General features: G+C 43.0%; 2 protein-coding genes across 3 annotated transcripts; both read right to left on the bottom strand.

Moving 5' to 3' along the window:
• Positions 1–2,270: 2,270 nt before the first annotated feature.
• Positions 2,271–4,317, bottom strand: LOC109216434 (protein STRICTOSIDINE SYNTHASE-LIKE 13). The gene is made up of 4 exons (XM_019380582.1): positions 3,866–4,317; positions 3,514–3,798; positions 3,269–3,436; positions 2,271–2,762 (listed from the first exon to the last, which is right to left on the bottom strand). The coding sequence occupies exons 1-4, from the start codon at positions 4,207–4,209 to the stop codon at positions 2,363–2,365; spliced, it is 1,197 nt and encodes a 398-aa protein (XP_019236127.1). The 5' UTR covers positions 4,210–4,317; the 3' UTR covers positions 2,271–2,362.
• Positions 4,318–5,299: 982 nt separating this feature from the next.
• On the bottom strand, positions 5,300–11,041 carry LOC109216435. 2 transcript variants are annotated; one of them, XM_019380583.1, is made up of 3 exons: positions 10,910–11,041; positions 9,492–9,584; positions 5,300–7,992 (listed from the first exon to the last, which is right to left on the bottom strand). In XM_019380583.1, exon 3 carries the CDS (start codon positions 7,721–7,723, stop codon positions 5,681–5,683), a length of 2,043 nt encoding a protein of 680 aa, XP_019236128.1. In that variant the 5' UTR covers positions 7,724–7,992; positions 9,492–9,584; positions 10,910–11,041; the 3' UTR covers positions 5,300–5,680. The 2 variants fall into 2 exon arrangements, with proteins under 2 accessions (XP_019236128.1, XP_019236129.1); XM_019380584.1 differs by lacking the exon at positions 9,492–9,584.
• Between the last annotated feature and the right edge of the window lie 6,895 nt (positions 11,042–17,936).

Raw genomic sequence — 17,936 nt, 5'->3', positions numbered from 1 at the left:
CGTTTTCTAACCTTAAGTTACTTTTAGAACCGTTTTTTAAAAATACGAATTTTAACGAAAAAGTTTAATTTAAACTTTAATTAACCTAAGTAAACCAACGTTTTCGTAAAACGTACGAAATACGTTAAAAATAAACGAAACCAAACCAAACGAACCCAAAGTACCCCACGGTACGTAAGGTCCCCGAAGTAACGGGTAGGGGTACTCGGGGGAGGGTAAACGTACGTAACACACGGACCTAACCCCGACCGAAAACGGGCAAACGAACGGACTAGGTTCCAAACTACGACCCTACGGACTACAACGGAAAAGGAAAAAGGAAAACAAAAAACAAAAAACAAAAAAGCAAAAGAGCATTAGTAACTCCAGCAGAGATCACATAAATAATTATCTAAACATAAACCATAAATAAAATGGCATGCAAATATATCGACCAGTAACTACCATAAGGGGGCACAATACAATACACAGATCATCTATGGAGAGCCCTAGAAAACCCCCCCCCCCCCCAGCCCTGGGACAGAAGTACGAAAAATTCTAGAAGCTCCCATCCTGCAACCCTGATACTAGACCTCCAGACTTTCCTATCAAGGGCCATGTCCTCGGAAATCCGCATTCTAGCCATGTCCTGCCTAATCACCTCTTCCCAATACCTCTTGGGCCTCCCTCTGCCTCGACTCGCGCCAACCACCGCCAGCCGCTCACAACTCCTCACCGGGGCATCGGGGCTTCTCCTCCGCACATGCCCGTACCACCTGAGCCTCGCTTCCCGCATCTTCTCATCTACTGGGGCCACCCCCACCTTCTCCCGAATAACTTCATTCCTAATCCTATCTAACCTGGTGAGCTCGCACATCCACCTGAGCATCCTCATCTCCGCAACCTTCATTCTCTGGACATGGGAGTTCTTCACCGACTAGCACTCAGCCCCATACAACATGGCAGGTCTAACCACAGCTCTATAAAACTTCCCTTGAGTAAATGAGTAATATGTTAAAATAAGTAAATGAGTAATATTTGAGACAAGAGGAAGTATTATTCACGTGGATCTATTGGTGGAGGGATACACGTACAAATAAATATAATATGAAAGAGTTGCATATTTAAATGGTATAGTTTCAAATCAAACATTACTAAAAACAATGACAAGTTATTTTTTCACCAATTGATTTTTTAACGTTAACAAAGTGTTGTTGAAGGGGTTTTTTTTTTTTTTTTTTAGTGGGGGGGGGGGGGGTAGGTCAGTGTTACAATATCGAATAAAAAGAAACGTACTCCATTTTGTCGTAATTGTTCGGCTGTTTTGCTAGCCAAAAGTCAAGAAAACAATCCTAGACCAGATTATTGAAGCTAAAATTTTGAAAAAAATTGTTTGTACAATTTGTAGCATTTTTGGTATTATTACTAAATACGTAAAGATTATAGTTAATAAGTCAATTAATATATGGCTAATACAAAATCGATTAAACAAGATACGTAAAGATTGGGCTAAAAGGTAAAAACATTATGATCAAGTTTATTGCTTCAATGCAATTATAATGTATGGTTGCAGAATAATACTTTGCAACCATAAAAGCGCGGAAAACTCTGATAATGAAGTCTTTTCCTTTATGTATCTACAAAGTTTGATACCATAGTTACTTTTTATAAACATGAAATTCTTCAACCCCATTTATAAATATGATCAATTATACTATGCCTCGAGTGAGATTAGTACCAATAGTTATGTACATTATAGATTTGTACAAGGCAAGTTAAGGCCAAGGGCAACACTTCAACGGCTGGTTGGATGAGGATCTTGGATGCCACATATTCTTGGTATTTTATTAAGAGCAGACGCGGATTTAAAATTTTAACGCGATGGTGACATCACTATTCTGCTCAATCAGTGTCCCTAAAGATTTTTAGTATTCATGATATCAAGTTATTTATATAATCATCTTCAAGATATACAATTACATATACAAGATTTCTGCCGAAATTTACGAGGTCCGTAAAAGTTTCTAGCCTTTCAAAAAAGCCCCTCTCCCTTCGTCTACGCGCTTCTTATTAGTATGACGTTTATATGCTTCTTAATAAACTAGATTATTTTAGGGTTAATACGACCTATGATGGGACTCAGCCTCTCGGATTGAAGAAGGGAAGGTCAAGGCTTTTCTCTCGTTACGATGAGCCCTAAATTTTATATATAGGTCCGCCTCTAGTCAAGAGCAAAGGATTGTTCAAACAATAAGATAGCAACATGCATATCTCATTTATTTCCACAAAAATAACTCAAAGTATGTAAAGGGAATTTATATTAAATAGAGTAAAGAACAAGTGAATTTGCTAATTATTACAAATACACCAATTTAATCTGTAATTAAGGGTAATGAAGGGTAGCAATATGGTTATGAGCAACAGTTCCAATCCATAGCTTCCCATTGATTTCTCTAACTTCACTTACCAACTTCATAACTACACCTTTCTTATCTTCAAGAACATCAATAATTTCTCCATTTTCATTGAAGAGTGAGATAACAGTGTACATTCTCATTCCCATCAATCTTGCTAAGTAACGCATTTGAACTGGCAATCTAAAATATATGCTTCTCATCCATGGATTATGAATTAGAATTTCTTGTGATCTTGTTCGACAACAATCAATTGCTACCCAAAACTCACCTTTCTCGTTCGCCCTTACATTGTCCGGAAATCCTGGCAAGTTCGCGATAACCTCAACATTGCCTGCTTTTCCACCCTCTAGCCACAATTTCATTAGCCTGACAACAACAACACCAGATAACATTTAGGCGAGCTATTCTGAACTAAACAAGGGGAGCTTTGGAGCAATGATAAAGTTGTCTTCATGTGACCTATTGGTCACAAGTTCGAGCTGTAGAAGCAGCTACTAATGCTTGTATTAGGGTAGGTGTGACACTTTAGGCGAATCCCACATCGACAAAACACGAGAGAGATGCCGGGTATATAAGTAAACAGGCCTTGGTCTCTAGTGACGCGTTTTAAAAGCCGTGCCGGCCTAGGCCCAAAAGGAACAATTTCACTAGTGGGCTGGGCTGTTACATATGGTATCAAGAAATGCTGTGTGTATAAGTAAACAAGTCTTAGATTCTAATGACGCGTTTTAAAAGCCATGCGGGCCTAGGCCCAAAAGTGGTAATGTCACTTATGGGCCGGGCTATTACAGTAGGCTGTCTATGTCACACCCCTTGTGGTGCGGCCCTTCTTTATTTTTCCTTTAGGGGGGGTAGAGAAGAGGGATACATACCGGCAATTGGTTGTTTCAGTGAAGAGAAGAAAAGATTGATCCTTTGATAATTGTACACCATTAGGGAAAGCCAAACCATCCAAAACAACATGAGTACTTCTTGTAGCAATATCATACCTAAGAATCCTACCACTGTCTTCTCCTTCTAACATTATGAGAAAATGGTTCCTGCATTCACATAACAAAGAATTAGTACTACTATTTCGAAAAGTCGAAAGATTATAAATTTTTTAACATAAACTTACACTCTGTTGTATTTCTTGCTAGTGTCAGTGAAGAAGATGGAGCCATTTGTATGGATATCTAGGTCGTTAGCGAAGAGTATGGGCTTCCCTTCAACATGTGTAGCCAAAGACGTCGCCACGCCTCCTTCAGGACCAACAACCAGGAGTCCATAGTAAGCATCTGCTATGTACAAATTGCCGCTCTGCTTGTTGAACCTCAGGCCAAGCGGCCTCCCACATTGTGGTTCCACTTTCCATTGCTTAGACGTCGTTGAATCTTTCCCTTTTGCACACAGCTTCTCCGACCTTATAAAGTACACATACATCAATGGATAAACAAAAATATGGTTTGAAGATTATAATATATGCTTACCAGTTATGAGTGACAAGTGCAAATGTTTCCCAGCCAGTATCTTCCCCGAGCCACCTTACAATGCGGCCATCAGCTAGTCCAGCATATGGTCCACGGCCTGAAATATCAAATTCTAGTGATTCAGGACCATAAATTTCATTAACAAACTCCAAATTCCCGAGGCTTAACCGGCTCTTCTTGTCTCCATGCCAATTTTCCATGACTTGTTCATATGGTGCAATGTCATTCTTCACTGGCCTAAAGTCATTTTCTCCGACTGGACTTAAACCGAACGGATCTGTAACAAGGAAAGCAAAGGCTACTGAAAAAAGAAACAAGTAAGGACGTCGGATCTTCTTCTCCATGTGATAGGGTGGTGAAGTTTAAGCTATTAATCAAACTGGAATTGTATGATTTCACAGAGTTATAGGAGGAAGTGACACACAATGTTTGTGATTCAGTTGTTGTTTGGAAGTAAGTTGGTACATTTCTGAGTCATGTTTTCTGCATTGCTACTTCTTTTTTATAATGAAAAACAGAAGCATCTGGAATATTAAGTGTACTCAGATTTTCTTAACAGTTAGTAAACAAAACTATATTGTTTCATCATATATTCACACTGTAACATTTGGTGGACTTCCACTTCTGGATGTCTCACAACGGCAAACCCAGTGAAATCCCACACGTGGGATCTGGGGAGGGTAATGTGTACGCAGACCTTACCCCTACCTTATGAAGGAAGAGAGGTTGTTACCGATAGACTCTCGGCTCAAGAACAATGAAAAGGACACAATAAACAAACAATAACAATGGCAAGGAAATAAGATAATGGAAACAAATAGCACATCATGTAATAGCAAAGATCTAGAATACGCAGCTATAAGAGAAGTGCGAAAACTACCAGCAATTATGCCACATCGTCTAACAATAAGGAACTCGGAATAGGAGAATACAAGACTAATACTAATACTACTAGTACGACTAGAAGAGACTCTCGATTACCTGTCAACACACCACCCTGATTAGTGAGGATGTCTCGCTAATTTGTCACAAAATCAGAATTACTATATTAGTCACCTGTTGCATTAGGTAATCTTAACTTGATGGTATAAAAGGTTGTACAATGTTAGTGCATGTAAGTTAAACTCTTGGAATATATGCCTGACAATTTCATCCCATTGCATTGATTTCTTTAGGCACCATATAATCTGAGGATAACATTTCAGAGAGATTTGAGGAAGCAACGAGCCAAGCTGCAGAGCTAGTAAGGTCTTCGGGCAAAAGATGTATCCAGCATGCAACAAAGCCTTAAAATATCTCTTTTGACTGAGGTTCACTGCTCAGTGGAACGATTACAAAGAGCTACAGACATGCATTCATATCTCCTCATACCAAATTATGAAATGAATGAAAACTTGCATTCAACTGTATGAATCACTATAACGCGATGACGGCTGTTGGAACCTTCATAATATTCAATAATCAAATGGAAAATATAGAACCTCAGGATGAAAAGCTGCTAGAAGGTTTACTATTACAAGTTCTCATACTCCACTGAATATTCACAAAGACCAAATGTTACATGAAAAAGGCTATGTACATAGAACAAATACCAATGACCCAACCTCACAAGGCTAATTTGACCCAAGTGGGTTCCCCTTATTGACACACATACATTTAATAGTAAGAAGTTCTAGTTCAAACCCACTAAACACAAGAAAGAAAAGCTTCACAGTCACTGTACCAGTGAAGAAGCTAAAACGAAAATGACATAACATAGCGGTGGAAACGCTGTGGTCTTACAATCAACTTGAGAATACAGAGTGGCTATACATCTTACATCCAGTTCTTGGAAACTAGGAAAGAATTCCCAGGCTCAGACGCAGTAACTGCTCCCTTGCTGCTGTTTGAGGTACGGCCAGAGCCACTTGCCAGCAATGCCATCAAACTTCCTCCATGCACCCTTCCTTCAGAAACTGATGATGAGCTGCCTCCAACTTGCATATTAGTATTTTGCTTAAATCCAAAATATTCCACATCAGAACCATTGGCGGATGTCATACCATTACTCTGCATTTTCATGGCATCAAAACAGATGTCTTCTAGGTTGACAATTCCCTTCATCTTCTCGGACTGGTTTGGCGCTGAATCCAGGACCATAGCCCCTAAAGTGGCACCACCATGAACACGTTTGTCTTGTACGAGAGCACCATGAGATGCACAAAGTCCAGTCTTCCCTCTAGCAAATGAGTTGCAAGGACCATCACCTTGGCCAAATTCAGAATCGGGCTGACCCCAAGAGCATCGCTTCCCTCCGCCGTGGGCCTTGCAGAAATCAGTGCTTCCCTGAGCACTTTTTCCACAGTCTTCAACTTTGCATCTTCTTCCACCACCATGGCGTACACAAAAATCAGTTCTTCCTCTTGCACTCTTGGTACACTCTGGCACGGCACATCTCTTGCCACCACCATGCGCCACACAGAAGAGTGTCCCCCCATGAACACTCTTCGGGCAGACCCCACCTCCTTGGAATGAACATCTTTTTCCACCACCATGACCCTTACAAAAAGGCGTGCTCCCCTCTGCGCCCTTGTTGCACCCTTCAAAGGTGCAACGTTTACCACCACCATGTGCCTTGCAGAACATGGTGCTTCCTTGCGCTCCTTTAGTGCACTGGGGGTACTGACAGCGCCGCCCACCTCCATGTGAAATGCAGAGGCCAGAGAGACCTTCTGCGCTTTTGGTGCAGCCCTCGTTCTGGCATCTCTTGCCACCACCATGTCGAATGCATAATCCAGACTTCCCTCTGGCAGCACGAGTGCACCCATCTTGACTGCAACGGCGTCCACCCCCATGAGCAATGCAAAAGTCAGTGCGTCCTTCTGCACTCTTGGTGCAACCTAGGAACTCACACCGACGACCACCCCCGTGGGCTTTGCAAAATGCAGTCCGGCCCTCAGCTCCCTTGTGGCAGCCTAGTTTCTGACACCTACGGCCCCCACCATGAGCAATGCAAAGGCCAGAAGCACCTCTTGCTCCTTTTACGCATCCCTTGAACTGACACTGTTTGGTACTACTGTTACGTTGTTGTTGCTGCTGCTGCTGTTGTGTTAACCCGGAAGTACAGGTGACTGAGCTTTTTGAATTTGCGATTAAACTTGACGAGAGATCAGGAGAGACTGGAGCTTGCTTGATTTGTGTTGCAGCCTGGTTCAAGAAGTAACTAGAACCAGCTTCTGTTGGAGTTTGTAATGGATGGAAAATGTTGCTGGCCTTCCAATGTGTAGCTGTTGATACTTCATCAGTATGAAAAGCTCCAGCTATAGCCTGTGGCACCTTCATGATACTTTGTGGTGAGGTGGAGAGCAAATGAACAGTAGTAACATCAGACTCAGCAGCACAACTAGAAAGACTTAGTTCCAGATCAACTGCAAGCCCTTTGTCAAGTTTACTTGAATTGGGGTGAGCAGACTTTTTTGAGCTTGGGATCTTCTCATTACCAAGATGGAGACTAAAGTCCAAGTCCAGGTCCATCGAAGACCCTTCATCATTTTCTCTTGCTGAAGACATTGAAGTGCACGCAGCGCCTGAGCTCCCCTTACTATCAGAGGAGCTTGACGAGTGGCCTAAGCGTAGGCACAAAGATGAACCAATTTGCTGATCAGCAGATCCACCAATTGAGCTCCATTTCCGCTTGATTCCTTTTGTGGCAGGGGTAGAAGGAATTGAAGAGCCAATCGAATCAAGCCGTAAGGTGGTATCAGCACAATGACCACCTCCAACTCCAACTCCACCAACTGTGACGGATTTGTCCAGATTCTTGAATGCATTTAACTGAGGGTTCACGGTAAACCCCACATAGCGGAATCTGGGATCCATAAGCTAAAAGCTGGTACAAAAACTCCTATTTGAACAAAATCTCAATTGAAAAAGAACAGTCGCCTGACTTCCGGGCTTAAGAAAGTTAGTCTTAACTAGGGTTAGATGTGTCTACAAGAGCACATCGCACCCCCGCTTACGAATCCTGAAGTATCCTTTCGATCCATTAGCAATCAAATTTTACTCCAAGTTCTTGTAATCAGCAGCAAGGAAGTAAAACTTTGTGCAACATCAAAATCACCACTGCACAATCATGACAGACCAACATCCTGCACCAGATCGAGTCAGAATAATAAGCAAACATTACATCTCTCTCCTTCCAAACAGAAGATATGATCACGTCAAGAACAGAACAGACCCAAAAAACGCAAATAATTGTATTGGGCAGAAGAATAAGCTATTTGAAAATAGTACACGATATTTTTCTTATAACCGAGAAACCACGAGATTTAATGGGGCACAGTTCGAATAGTACACAATTTTAACCGCACTTAAGGTAACTTTTTCCTCTATAAGCTTGCAGGATACTCTTCTCTAATTTTCATAATTTTAAAATTTCCTCTCTTCTATTTTTGTAGCTAAAACTTCTGTAAAATGGTCTATATTGTCCTTATATATGTAGGAGAAAGCTCTGAACAGCTCCAAAGAAATGCTTATTTTAGCTAAACACTAGAAGCTAAACATTTTTCTTCTTTGCGAATAAGCAGCTGAACTTTACAAAAGACAGGAAAAAGTTTTTCTTTCACCAACCTATAATTTTTTTTCACCACACTATACCTATACGTCCAACAATTTAGTTCAACGTCAGATGTCAAAGGAAAAAAAGAACACACCAACGCAGAGAGAGAGAGAGAGAGAGAGAGAGAGAGAGAGAGAGAGAGAGAGAGAGAGAGATTTTTACAACAACTTGCGGTTTTTAATTTTGTGCAATAACGTTTTTAAAAAAACACTTTGAGGCGTTTGGCCAAGATGGCATCAAAAACATTTTTTTTTTGTTTTTTTGCTTTTGAGAAGAAGTTACAAATTCTAGTTTCTTCCAAGACGTAGAAGCAGAAAATTAATTNAGAGAGAGAGAGAGAGAGAGAGAGAGAGAGAGAGAGAGGGGTAGCTTTAATAATCAATGATTCCTTTCGCTAGAAGGTGTTTCTTATATTAAGGTTGACTAATTTCTTTAGTTCTAATGGAATTCTTTTTGGTTTTTTATAAAAAAATAAATGAGTTTTTATAAGCTGATCTTCCTAGAATTATTTCACTTTTCTTTTAAGCTCGTCCTAAAATGTACTGTAGTTCATTTTCATTCTTGGAGGTGCTGCAGATATTCTTGTTTTGTTAGTTTTCTTAACCATTCAATAATTTTCATCGAAACCACCTACATCTTTATCATAATTAAAGCTAAACATAAAAATGACCCCTTTAATCATACTTAATTTTTGGAATACTACTATATTTTTTTGTTTGTCAGGGTACCAGGTTATTTGTAAGCCTTTCTTTTCAGTTTTCAGTGGGCAAGAAGACCTGCAGCTGGCGGAAACTAAAAATATACCTTACTCATCCACAGCTAGCCAACACGGAAATCAAGGACCAAGAATACATGGGTTTAAGACTCACATATAAAGATTGATACTCTTTCATCAGAGATAACAGAAGTACAAGGATATTGACTAAGAAGCGAAGAATAAGCATGAAACATCAACATCCGCAGGTAGAATCTCAAAGAAGGCCAATCTTCTTCGAAGATACAGCTAAAACGAGATGCAGCTAGATGTACCTTTCAGTTAATCCATTATGTGAATCCAATTTTCTTTGAGATCATAGAACTGACTAGAATATTTGATGTTCAATTCCCTTCTGCGCACCCTTCCTAATTGATTAAACAAGACAACAGAAAGAGACTTGATAAGAGCTTACAACGAGGCAAAAAAAGGGAGCAAATGAATCAGACAACTCAACTCATATACAGATTAGATATCAACCAAACTAGACCTAATGAAGATACAATTATACAACAAATATCAGAAAGAAATATTTGCAACATAAACATCAATTTTGCAACACCCAGCTTTAAAAAGATGTCCAATCCAGCTAAAAATAACAAATCTAGTAATAACAAAGATACTAGCTTTTGACTATACATCATGAACTCAATTCGATAATTCCATATTCAACCACAACTCCCGCCTCCTTATTTCACAAGAAGAAAATGGTACTAGGAAATAATTGTAATCAGTAAATTTTTCAAGGCCCAACTTGTGAAAGTCTGAAGATATCTACATTCAACTAAAAAACCAGCAACTAACAGAAACTGGCTTTAAACTGCATCATCAAGAATTCTTTCAATTATTACAGATTCAGCTATAATTTCCGCATTTTTTCTTTTAAAAAAAAAAGGTGATTACAGGGCTCAATTAACAAAGCATAGTACTAAGTCAAGCAATCAATGAGCATAGAGAAAAAACCAAACCTTAAACACCAGAAAGAACCCACCTTAAAAGATCCAAAAAAATACATTCCAAGATTGGATTTTTAGAGAGATAGACAGAGAAGGGGACCTAAGGCTAAATTCCCACCTTTTTCCTTTACAGAAGATGGTGAATACATGGCTCAACTAACAAAACATTCTACTATTATGTAAAGCAGTCATGAACATACAATAAAAATGAATTCTTGTATAAAATTTTTGAAAAACCTTAAAACAAGACAGAGCCCATCTACAAACAGAATTGATAGATCCACCCACCAAAATACCTTACAAGATATTATTTTGTGCAAAATCCACAACAAATTTTAATAGAGAGAGAAAAAAAGAAGGGAATTTAGGGCCACAATTCCAACCTTTTTTTAGTAAAGTCAGCCTGGTTATTACAGTGCTCAATTAACAAAGCATTGTATTAAGTAAAACAACCATAAGCATACAAGAAAAATCAAATTGCAAACTATAAAATAATAAACCCAGCTGAAATAGATTACATCATATCAAAGAAAATACCTTTCAGGATTGAATTTAGTGTAATTCCCACCCTTTTCTTTTACCAAAAAATTGGTTACAGGGCTCAATTAAGAACACATATAAGCAATCATGAACATACAATAAAAATTAAATCTTGCACAATTAAAGCTGCAAAAACCTTAAAATCAGATAAAACTCAGCTTGAGGGAAAAAAAAAGACAATAGATCCAAGAAAATACCTTAAAAGATTGGATTTTGAGCAAAACCCAGATAGAATTTTTTATTTATTTTAGAGAGAGAAAAGGGGAGGTTAGAGTTAGGGCTTTTTTTTTTTCTGATTGTGTGCGCCGGCAATGAAAAAGAGGAAAATGATGAGGAAAAGAGAGAGAAAAGAGAACATGTGTGTGTAATATATAATACAGTGAGTGTAGGGACATATAGTGATTGTGTATGTGGCTGCTATGTGTGTACAGGTACGTGTGTTAATCAGTGTGTGTGTGTGTGTGTTTTTTTGCGGGGAAAGGAAACTGCGTGTGGAAAATGGAAATTAAGACAGCCATTAATGGTTTAGGTTGTTTATAACCATAAATAATTTCAATTGGTAAATACTAGTAGTGAGTAAGCATTTAGAAAATATACTTAATTGAAATTTGGAATAAGAAATAATTGAAATAGAGTAAAAAATTAGCGTACCACTCAAATTTAAAGCTCGATATAAATTACTGGTAAAAGATTATTCTGTTTGTTATTCACGAGTCAATTTCACTTAAAGATTATTTTGTCTGTTATTATTTACGAGTCGATTCCACTTAAAAGATTATCTTATTTGTTATTATTCACGAGTCAATTCCACTAAAAAAGTTACTACTTTTTATGTTATTATTCACGAGTAGATTCCATTTAAAAAATTATTTTATATGTTATTTGTTTGCTCAAAAGTTATCACATACTTTATGAGTATAAAACAACATAATTAAATCAAGGGAAAATCATAGCAAAACGTAATAATCCATTGGACCAAATGAAGGAAACGAAAATAAGTACTCAGAGTTAGGAGGAGAAACATGAAAATCCTTTATTGACAATGTTGATTTGGCCTGCCTCTCCATGAAGAGGTTCAGGGCCTTACAATGGTGTTCTCCTCTCTCATAATATGGGTATCATTGTGTTTTTTCTCTTTCTCCCGGATAGTGACCAAGAAGGAGCCCCCTTTCTAGGATTTTCTCTCTTGGTATTTATAGCTATGAGCTTCGTGAATTGGCAATTAGTGGCCGTGACCACGTTGGGGTTTCGCCTTCATGATGGCGGATGGGCCGTGGCCTTATTGATCAAATCAGGCAAGGGTTAAAAACTGTTAATTCTAAGTGGTCGTACCACTTATTAATCATGAATTAGCTTAAGACGGAATTAGCTTCGTTAGTTATCGTGGGGTCGGATTCTGACCCATACAGTTAGTCCCTCCGCTTATTGAGATCGTGCCTTGGCCGAGGTCGATGAGCGAATTTCATCGACTATAGTTTGAGAAACTCGGATAGGGAGGTCGGCTGTCGTTTCGGTCGAGGCCGAATTCTCTTTGGCGATAGCCCTTAGCCTTGTAGAGTGTGAGTGTTTTGTTATTATGTTGTCAAGTCGTCGTTCAGTCAAGGTCGAACTTTCCCCCTTGGCGAAGGCACCTGACCCGTTAACTTAATTCGAGTGAGGTCGAGCTTTGTTGCGCTCCGATCCTTACGTTTGTTTGGGAGCATAACCGTCGACCATGGTGGACGGGTCATATGTTGTGCAGCCGAAGGGAGTAGGGGTACGCTGGATACGTGTTTGGCAGCGTCCATCATTCTGAAGGCGCACGGAACATCCTCTCGGCGTTCATGGGTCGTTGCAACCGTTTCGCAGGTGAGACGCCGGTTGGTGACTGAAAAGCCGCTTCATGGAGCCTGTCATAATGACGCACGTTTCTGCAGAACCGAATCGGTTTGCGGTTGGTCATGTAGTTAATGAAGGCTATTGGGGCTTGTGAAAGCCACTTGTGTTGCTTATAAATAAGGGCTGACTCATTTTTTTTTATATTCTCATTGTTTGTCTGAGAGAGATTCTGAAGAAGCTTTTCTTCCTGCTAATTCACCTTCATCTTTGTTCTTCGATTGATATAACTTCCGTCTTTGTCCCTCAAACTTTATTTCTTTCTCGTTATTGAATCAACAATGGCAGGCAGTTCTTCCCAAAACGTCCTTCCGACGGATCTTCCGGTTAACTCCCCGGTGACCGAAGGGCCATCTCCGGCAATGGGCGGTGCAGAACTGGTGGAGACCGATGAAGCTCCATTAGTTGACGAGATAGTATCTCTGCCCGGAGGTCCGATGATTGATTTCACCGCCGATGGTGGGGAGGATCAGGTGGATGAAGCCCCGTTAATGGGGTCGGATTGGGATGGCCCAACTATGGGGACAGGGGGTCATCCCCAGCTATGCTGACGTCGTTCTCGCTAGAAGCGAGGAGAGGGTCCACACCGACCGCAGGGGATACTGCGTCTTTTACGCCTATCCCTTCAAGTTGGGGTTTAAGCTCCCGCTCCCAATGCTAGTGGTTGATTTCTGTCGTTATTACGGGGTATGCCCGGGTCAGCTTGCTCCTTCTCTTTACAAATTATTAGCAATGCTTATCAAATATGCAGAACTGGCCGGTAGGGAGGTCACGCTGCAGCATGTGCTTAGCCTCTACGCTCCCCAGAGAGTTCGTGGTACCATGATTCGAGCGTGCCATCGCGGGACGAGGGGCCTGACTGTGAAACTGGATGATGAGGTTGACCCTCGCCCTTTCGAGCACTTCTTCTACATCAGGACTGAACATTTAGTGGCGTGCTCTACTGGGTTCCCAGAGGCTTGGAATCATGCACGTAAGTTCCTTAATCGTCGAATTCCCTTTTCTGCCCCTCCTTACGTCTTGTGCTCATAAACGTTAACTCGTATCAATTTTGTAGCCGAAAAGTTGCCGCCGGCTCCGTTGGCTGGGATTCGTGAGTGGGTTGAGGCCGTGCTCCCCATACGATGGGGATACGCACATGGGCGTCTTTCTGGGAGAGGCATGGCCGTAGGCCTGTGGCAGGTAAAAAATTGATTTTTTCTTCTGTTCCACTTTGTTTCAACTCTATTCATCAACTTTGTTTTTCTGTGATCAGGGAGGGCACGCCGCGTCAGGGCCCCTCAGTTGGCCTTCCGTCGACCGGGTGCAATTGCTCGACTTACTGCAGCGCCGGTGTCGCGCCCAATACCGAGGGCGGCATCAGTTGATTCTTCAGCGGTTCCTTCTCCAGCATGGGCCGCACTTCGGGACGAGGGGCCATCGGGGGTTGTGCGCCCTAGAGCGGAATCGCCATCAGATGGGGAGGAGGAGAGGTCATTGATAAGGCGTAGGGTCATGTTCACGTCGGCTCCTCCTGTGGTAATTAATTTGGACTCCCCCCGGCGGATGCGGAGCGGAGTGTAGCTGCGGCGCCTGACCCTGAGGGTGGACACGCAATGGGGTTTGCCTCGGTTGGCTTATGCCATGATGATGCCGTCGCTTCAGCGACTCAATTGGTGGTTCCAGTCGCTGAGACGGGAGGTAGTTCCTCAGCGGCTGCTAATGTTGGTGAGGCAAGCGCTCCTTCAGTGGCTACGACGGGTGGTTCTACCTCGCTGGTGGCGGAAGGAGGAAGGGATGCTGTAGGAGATGAGTACGAGTCTGAATCCGACTTGGACCCCGACGACGTCCGTATGTTCCAGGAAGGCTTCACCAATTCAGCGGTGCGCGCAAAGGGGCGGTCTCGCTTCGTCGAGGTTCCCATAGAGCTGAACTTATTGCTCCAAGGGAGTAGCTTGGTCCCTCAGTTCGAGCTGCTATGCTCGGAGGCCGAGAATGCGTCGTTGAGGGACGTTACGGATATCGGACTGATGAATGAAGTGGTCGTGATGGGCTTGAGGGTATGTACTATGACATCGGTTCGCTTCTTCTTTGCCTTAGTTTGTCCTTTATCTTAATCGTTGTCTTTGTTTTGCAGTCTTATTTGTTGGAGGTGGAGAGCATTCGTCGAGCCAACGCCCGTTCGGGGATATTTTTGCGGGCGCTGGAGAAGCACCGCCGCTACCCAGATCGGTGCCGAGAGATGCGCGCGCGCTTAAGGAATGATCCCCGTAGTCGGACCTTGGTCGGGGAACTGGCGAGGCGGGAGCTTCAGATGCAGCAAACACTTGGCAGAGCGAGTGCTCTCGAGGAGCAGCTCCGATGGAAGGATGAGGAGCGAGGCGGGGAGGAGGGCTGCAGCTGAGTGTGAGCGCCAAGGCCAGGCTAAGGCGGCGGAGGCCGCTGCGGCATGGAGCGGGAAAGTGACTGTGTTGGAGGGTGAAGTCGCGGTATTGAAGCTTCAGGTGAGGGATGCCTCGTCGAGGGCTGGGGCGTTGAAGGAAGCTATCCGCGTGCACGAGTCCCAACGGGCGTTGGAGAGGGCTGCTGTGGCCTTTAGAGAAGCGAGTCTCGAGGAGCGGATCGGTGTCTTTGAGCAGGACGCCCAAGTCATGGTGGACCGGATCACAGCCTTAGAAGAAGAGAATCAGCGCCTACGGGACCAAGCCGCTTCTTCCAGCCAGGCTCGCGAACTTTGGGTCTTTGCCGAGGCCCAACGTGATGTATATAAGAATTTGTGGGAGGCCGGCATCGTGACCGAAGCTGCTTTCGAGGGAGCGCGTCAAAAGGCTCGTGAGGCCCGTACCGACTGTGGTTTTGACGCGGCGACGCCAGAGGCTGACGCTGGTGCAGATGGTGGCGCGGATGGCGCCGAGTAAAAAGATGTTATGCATTTTTTCTTGTCTTTCTCGCCGTTTGGCGTTTCTCTTTCCTTATATTGATCGGCCTTGGCCAGGTGTAAGCGGGGATGACCCGTAATTAATTTCGTGGATAAATGAGATCTCTTTTCCGTTATTTGCCTTGTGTCTGTTTTGTATTCTCCTCTTTTTCCCCCTTAGATTTTTCTTTGCATGCGCTCGAAGGGGTGATTTGCCTTCGAGTTCGACTCTGGTAGGCATGTTAGTTTTTCTTTTCTTCTTCGACTCGGGGTGAGCGAGTCGGAGCCGTTGTTTGGCGATAGCGGCACTTAGCCCTTAGTCATAGTCCCAGTTTGGGTGTGGTCAAACTAACGACCGTGGTGAAAAAACATGCGGCCTTGTAGTTTGACCGGGGCCGGACTTTACGTGCCCCCAATCTTAGTTTGAGTTGGGAGTACTTACTTGAGGGGCGAGGGTGCCTACCCTGTTCCTCGATTCGTTGGAGGTTGGATTTTGCTGAGTTCAACGATGAAGGCGCTTGGTTCGAGTCCCGGTTCGACTGTGGTTGAACTAGTTAGATTTGAGGACGAAGGCGTCTAGCCTCATGGTTCGAGCGCGGTCGAACTCGTTGGATTTGATGGCGAAGGCGCGTAGCTTGATTCTTTGTTTAACCGTAGTTGGACTTACTGGCGGAGGCGCGTAGCCTTGATTTAATGGTGAAGGCTCATGGCCTGAGTCCCAGTTCAACTGTTGTTGAACTTTATCGATTTTGATGGCGGAGGCTCATGGCCTGAGTCTTGGTTCAACTGTTGTTGAACTTAGTGGTGAAGGCGCATAGCCTTGATTCAATGGCGAAGGCGCATAGCCTGAGTCCCAGTTCAACTGTTGTTGAACTTAGTGGCGAAGGCGTATAGCCTTGATTTGATGGCGAAGGCTCATGGCCTGAGTCCCAGTTCAACTGTTGTTGAACTTAGTCCATTTTGATGGCGAAGGCGCATAGCCTAAGTCCCAGTTCAACTGTTGAACTTAGTCCATTTTGATGGCGAAGGCGCATAGCTTGAGTCCCAGTTCAACTGTTGTTGAACTTAGTGGCGAAGGCGCATAGCCTTGATTCAATGGCGAAGGCGCATAGCCTGATTCAATAGCGAATGCGCATAGCCTGAGTCCCAGTTCAACTGTTGTTGAACTTAGTGGCGAAGGCGCATAGCCTTGATTCAATGGCGAAGGCGCATAGCCTGAGTCTTAGTTCAGCTGTTGTTGAACTTAGTCGATTTTGATGGCGAAGGCTCATGGCCTGAGTCCCAGTTCAACGATCGATTTTGATGGCGAAGGCTCATGGCCTGAGTCCCAGTTCAACTGTTGTTGAACTTAGTGGCGAAGGCGCATATCCTTGATTCAATGGCGAAGGCGCATAGCCTGAGTCCCGGTTCAACTGTTGTTGAACTTAGTGGCAAAGGCGCATAGCCTTGATTCAATGGCGAAGGCGCATAGCCTGAGTCCCAGTTCAACTGTTGTTGAACTTAGTCGGTTCTGATGGCGAAGGCTCATGGCCTGAGTCCCAGTTCAACTGTTGTTGAACTTAGCGCATAGCCTGAGTCCAATATTGTGGGTATTGAGTGCTGAAGCTCGGTTTTGATTCGAGACCTTGAGCGGCTTATCCGTTGTCTTCCCAACCAGGGTATATAGGCTGTCGTGAGGCGACTCTCGGCTTGAGATATCTCCGTGCCGGTTTCTGGCCGGAGCTCTTATCAGGGATGCGGGAGATACCTTACAGAGATCTTCCCTTAGGAGGGGCTTCTTCTTCTTCTTTGCACTATCCGAGATCAGAGAGAGAGAGGATTTGGATCTTGATTTGAGATCTTCGAGTTCCCCTTGTCCGACATGCCGTTTTGGCTTATATGAGCTGGGTTACTTTTGTTTTCCTTTTCTGGCGTTTCTTCCTTTTTGGTCCAGGGAAGAACTACGCGATTTTGCTAGGAAATCCCCACAGACGGCGCCAAATTGTTTGCTCAAAAGTTATCGCATACCTTATGAGTATAAAACAACATAATCCAATCAAGGGAAAATCATAGCAAAACGTAATAATCCATTGGACCAAATGAAGGAAACGAAAATAAGTACTCAGAGTTAGGAGGAGAAACATGAAAATCCTTTATTGACAATGTTGATTTGGCCTGCCTCTCCATGAAGAGGTTCAGGGCCTTACAATGGTGTTCTCCTCTCTCATAATATGGGTATCATTGTGTTTTTTCTCTTTCTCCCGGATAGTGACCAAGAAGGAGCCCCCCTTTCTAGGATTTTCTCTCTTGGTATTTATAGCTATGAGTTTCGTGAGCTGGCAATTAGTGGTCGTGACCACGTTGGGGTTTCGTCTTCATGATGGCGGATGGGCCGTGGCCTTATTGATCAAATCAGACAAGGGTTAAAAACCGTTAATTCTAAGTGGTCATACCACTTATTAATCATGAATTAG

The sequence above is a fragment of the Nicotiana attenuata genome, unplaced genomic scaffold, assembly GCF_001879085.1.
Source record: "Nicotiana attenuata strain UT unplaced genomic scaffold, NIATTr2, whole genome shotgun sequence".
Classification (NCBI taxonomy): Eukaryota; Viridiplantae; Streptophyta; class Magnoliopsida; order Solanales; family Solanaceae; genus Nicotiana; species Nicotiana attenuata.
Note: the sequence above shows the minus strand (reverse complement) of the source record. Positions and strands in the feature narration are given on the sequence as shown.

Coding starts and splice junctions, on each gene's coding strand:
- LOC109216434 (XM_019380582.1), bottom strand. CDS start 4,209: ATGGAGAAGAAGATCCGACGTCCTTACTTGTTTCTTTTTTCAGTAGCC. Junction 3,799..3,865: donor GCACTTGTCACTCATAACTG/GTAAGCATATAT, acceptor GTACTTTATAAG/GTCGGAGAAGCTGTGTGCAA. Junction 3,437..3,513: donor AGCAAGAAATACAACAGAGT/GTAAGTTTATGT, acceptor ATGTGAATGCAG/GAACCATTTTCTCATAATGT.
- LOC109216435 (XM_019380583.1), bottom strand. CDS start 7,723: ATGGATCCCAGATTCCGCTATGTGGGGTTTACCGTGAACCCTCAGTTA.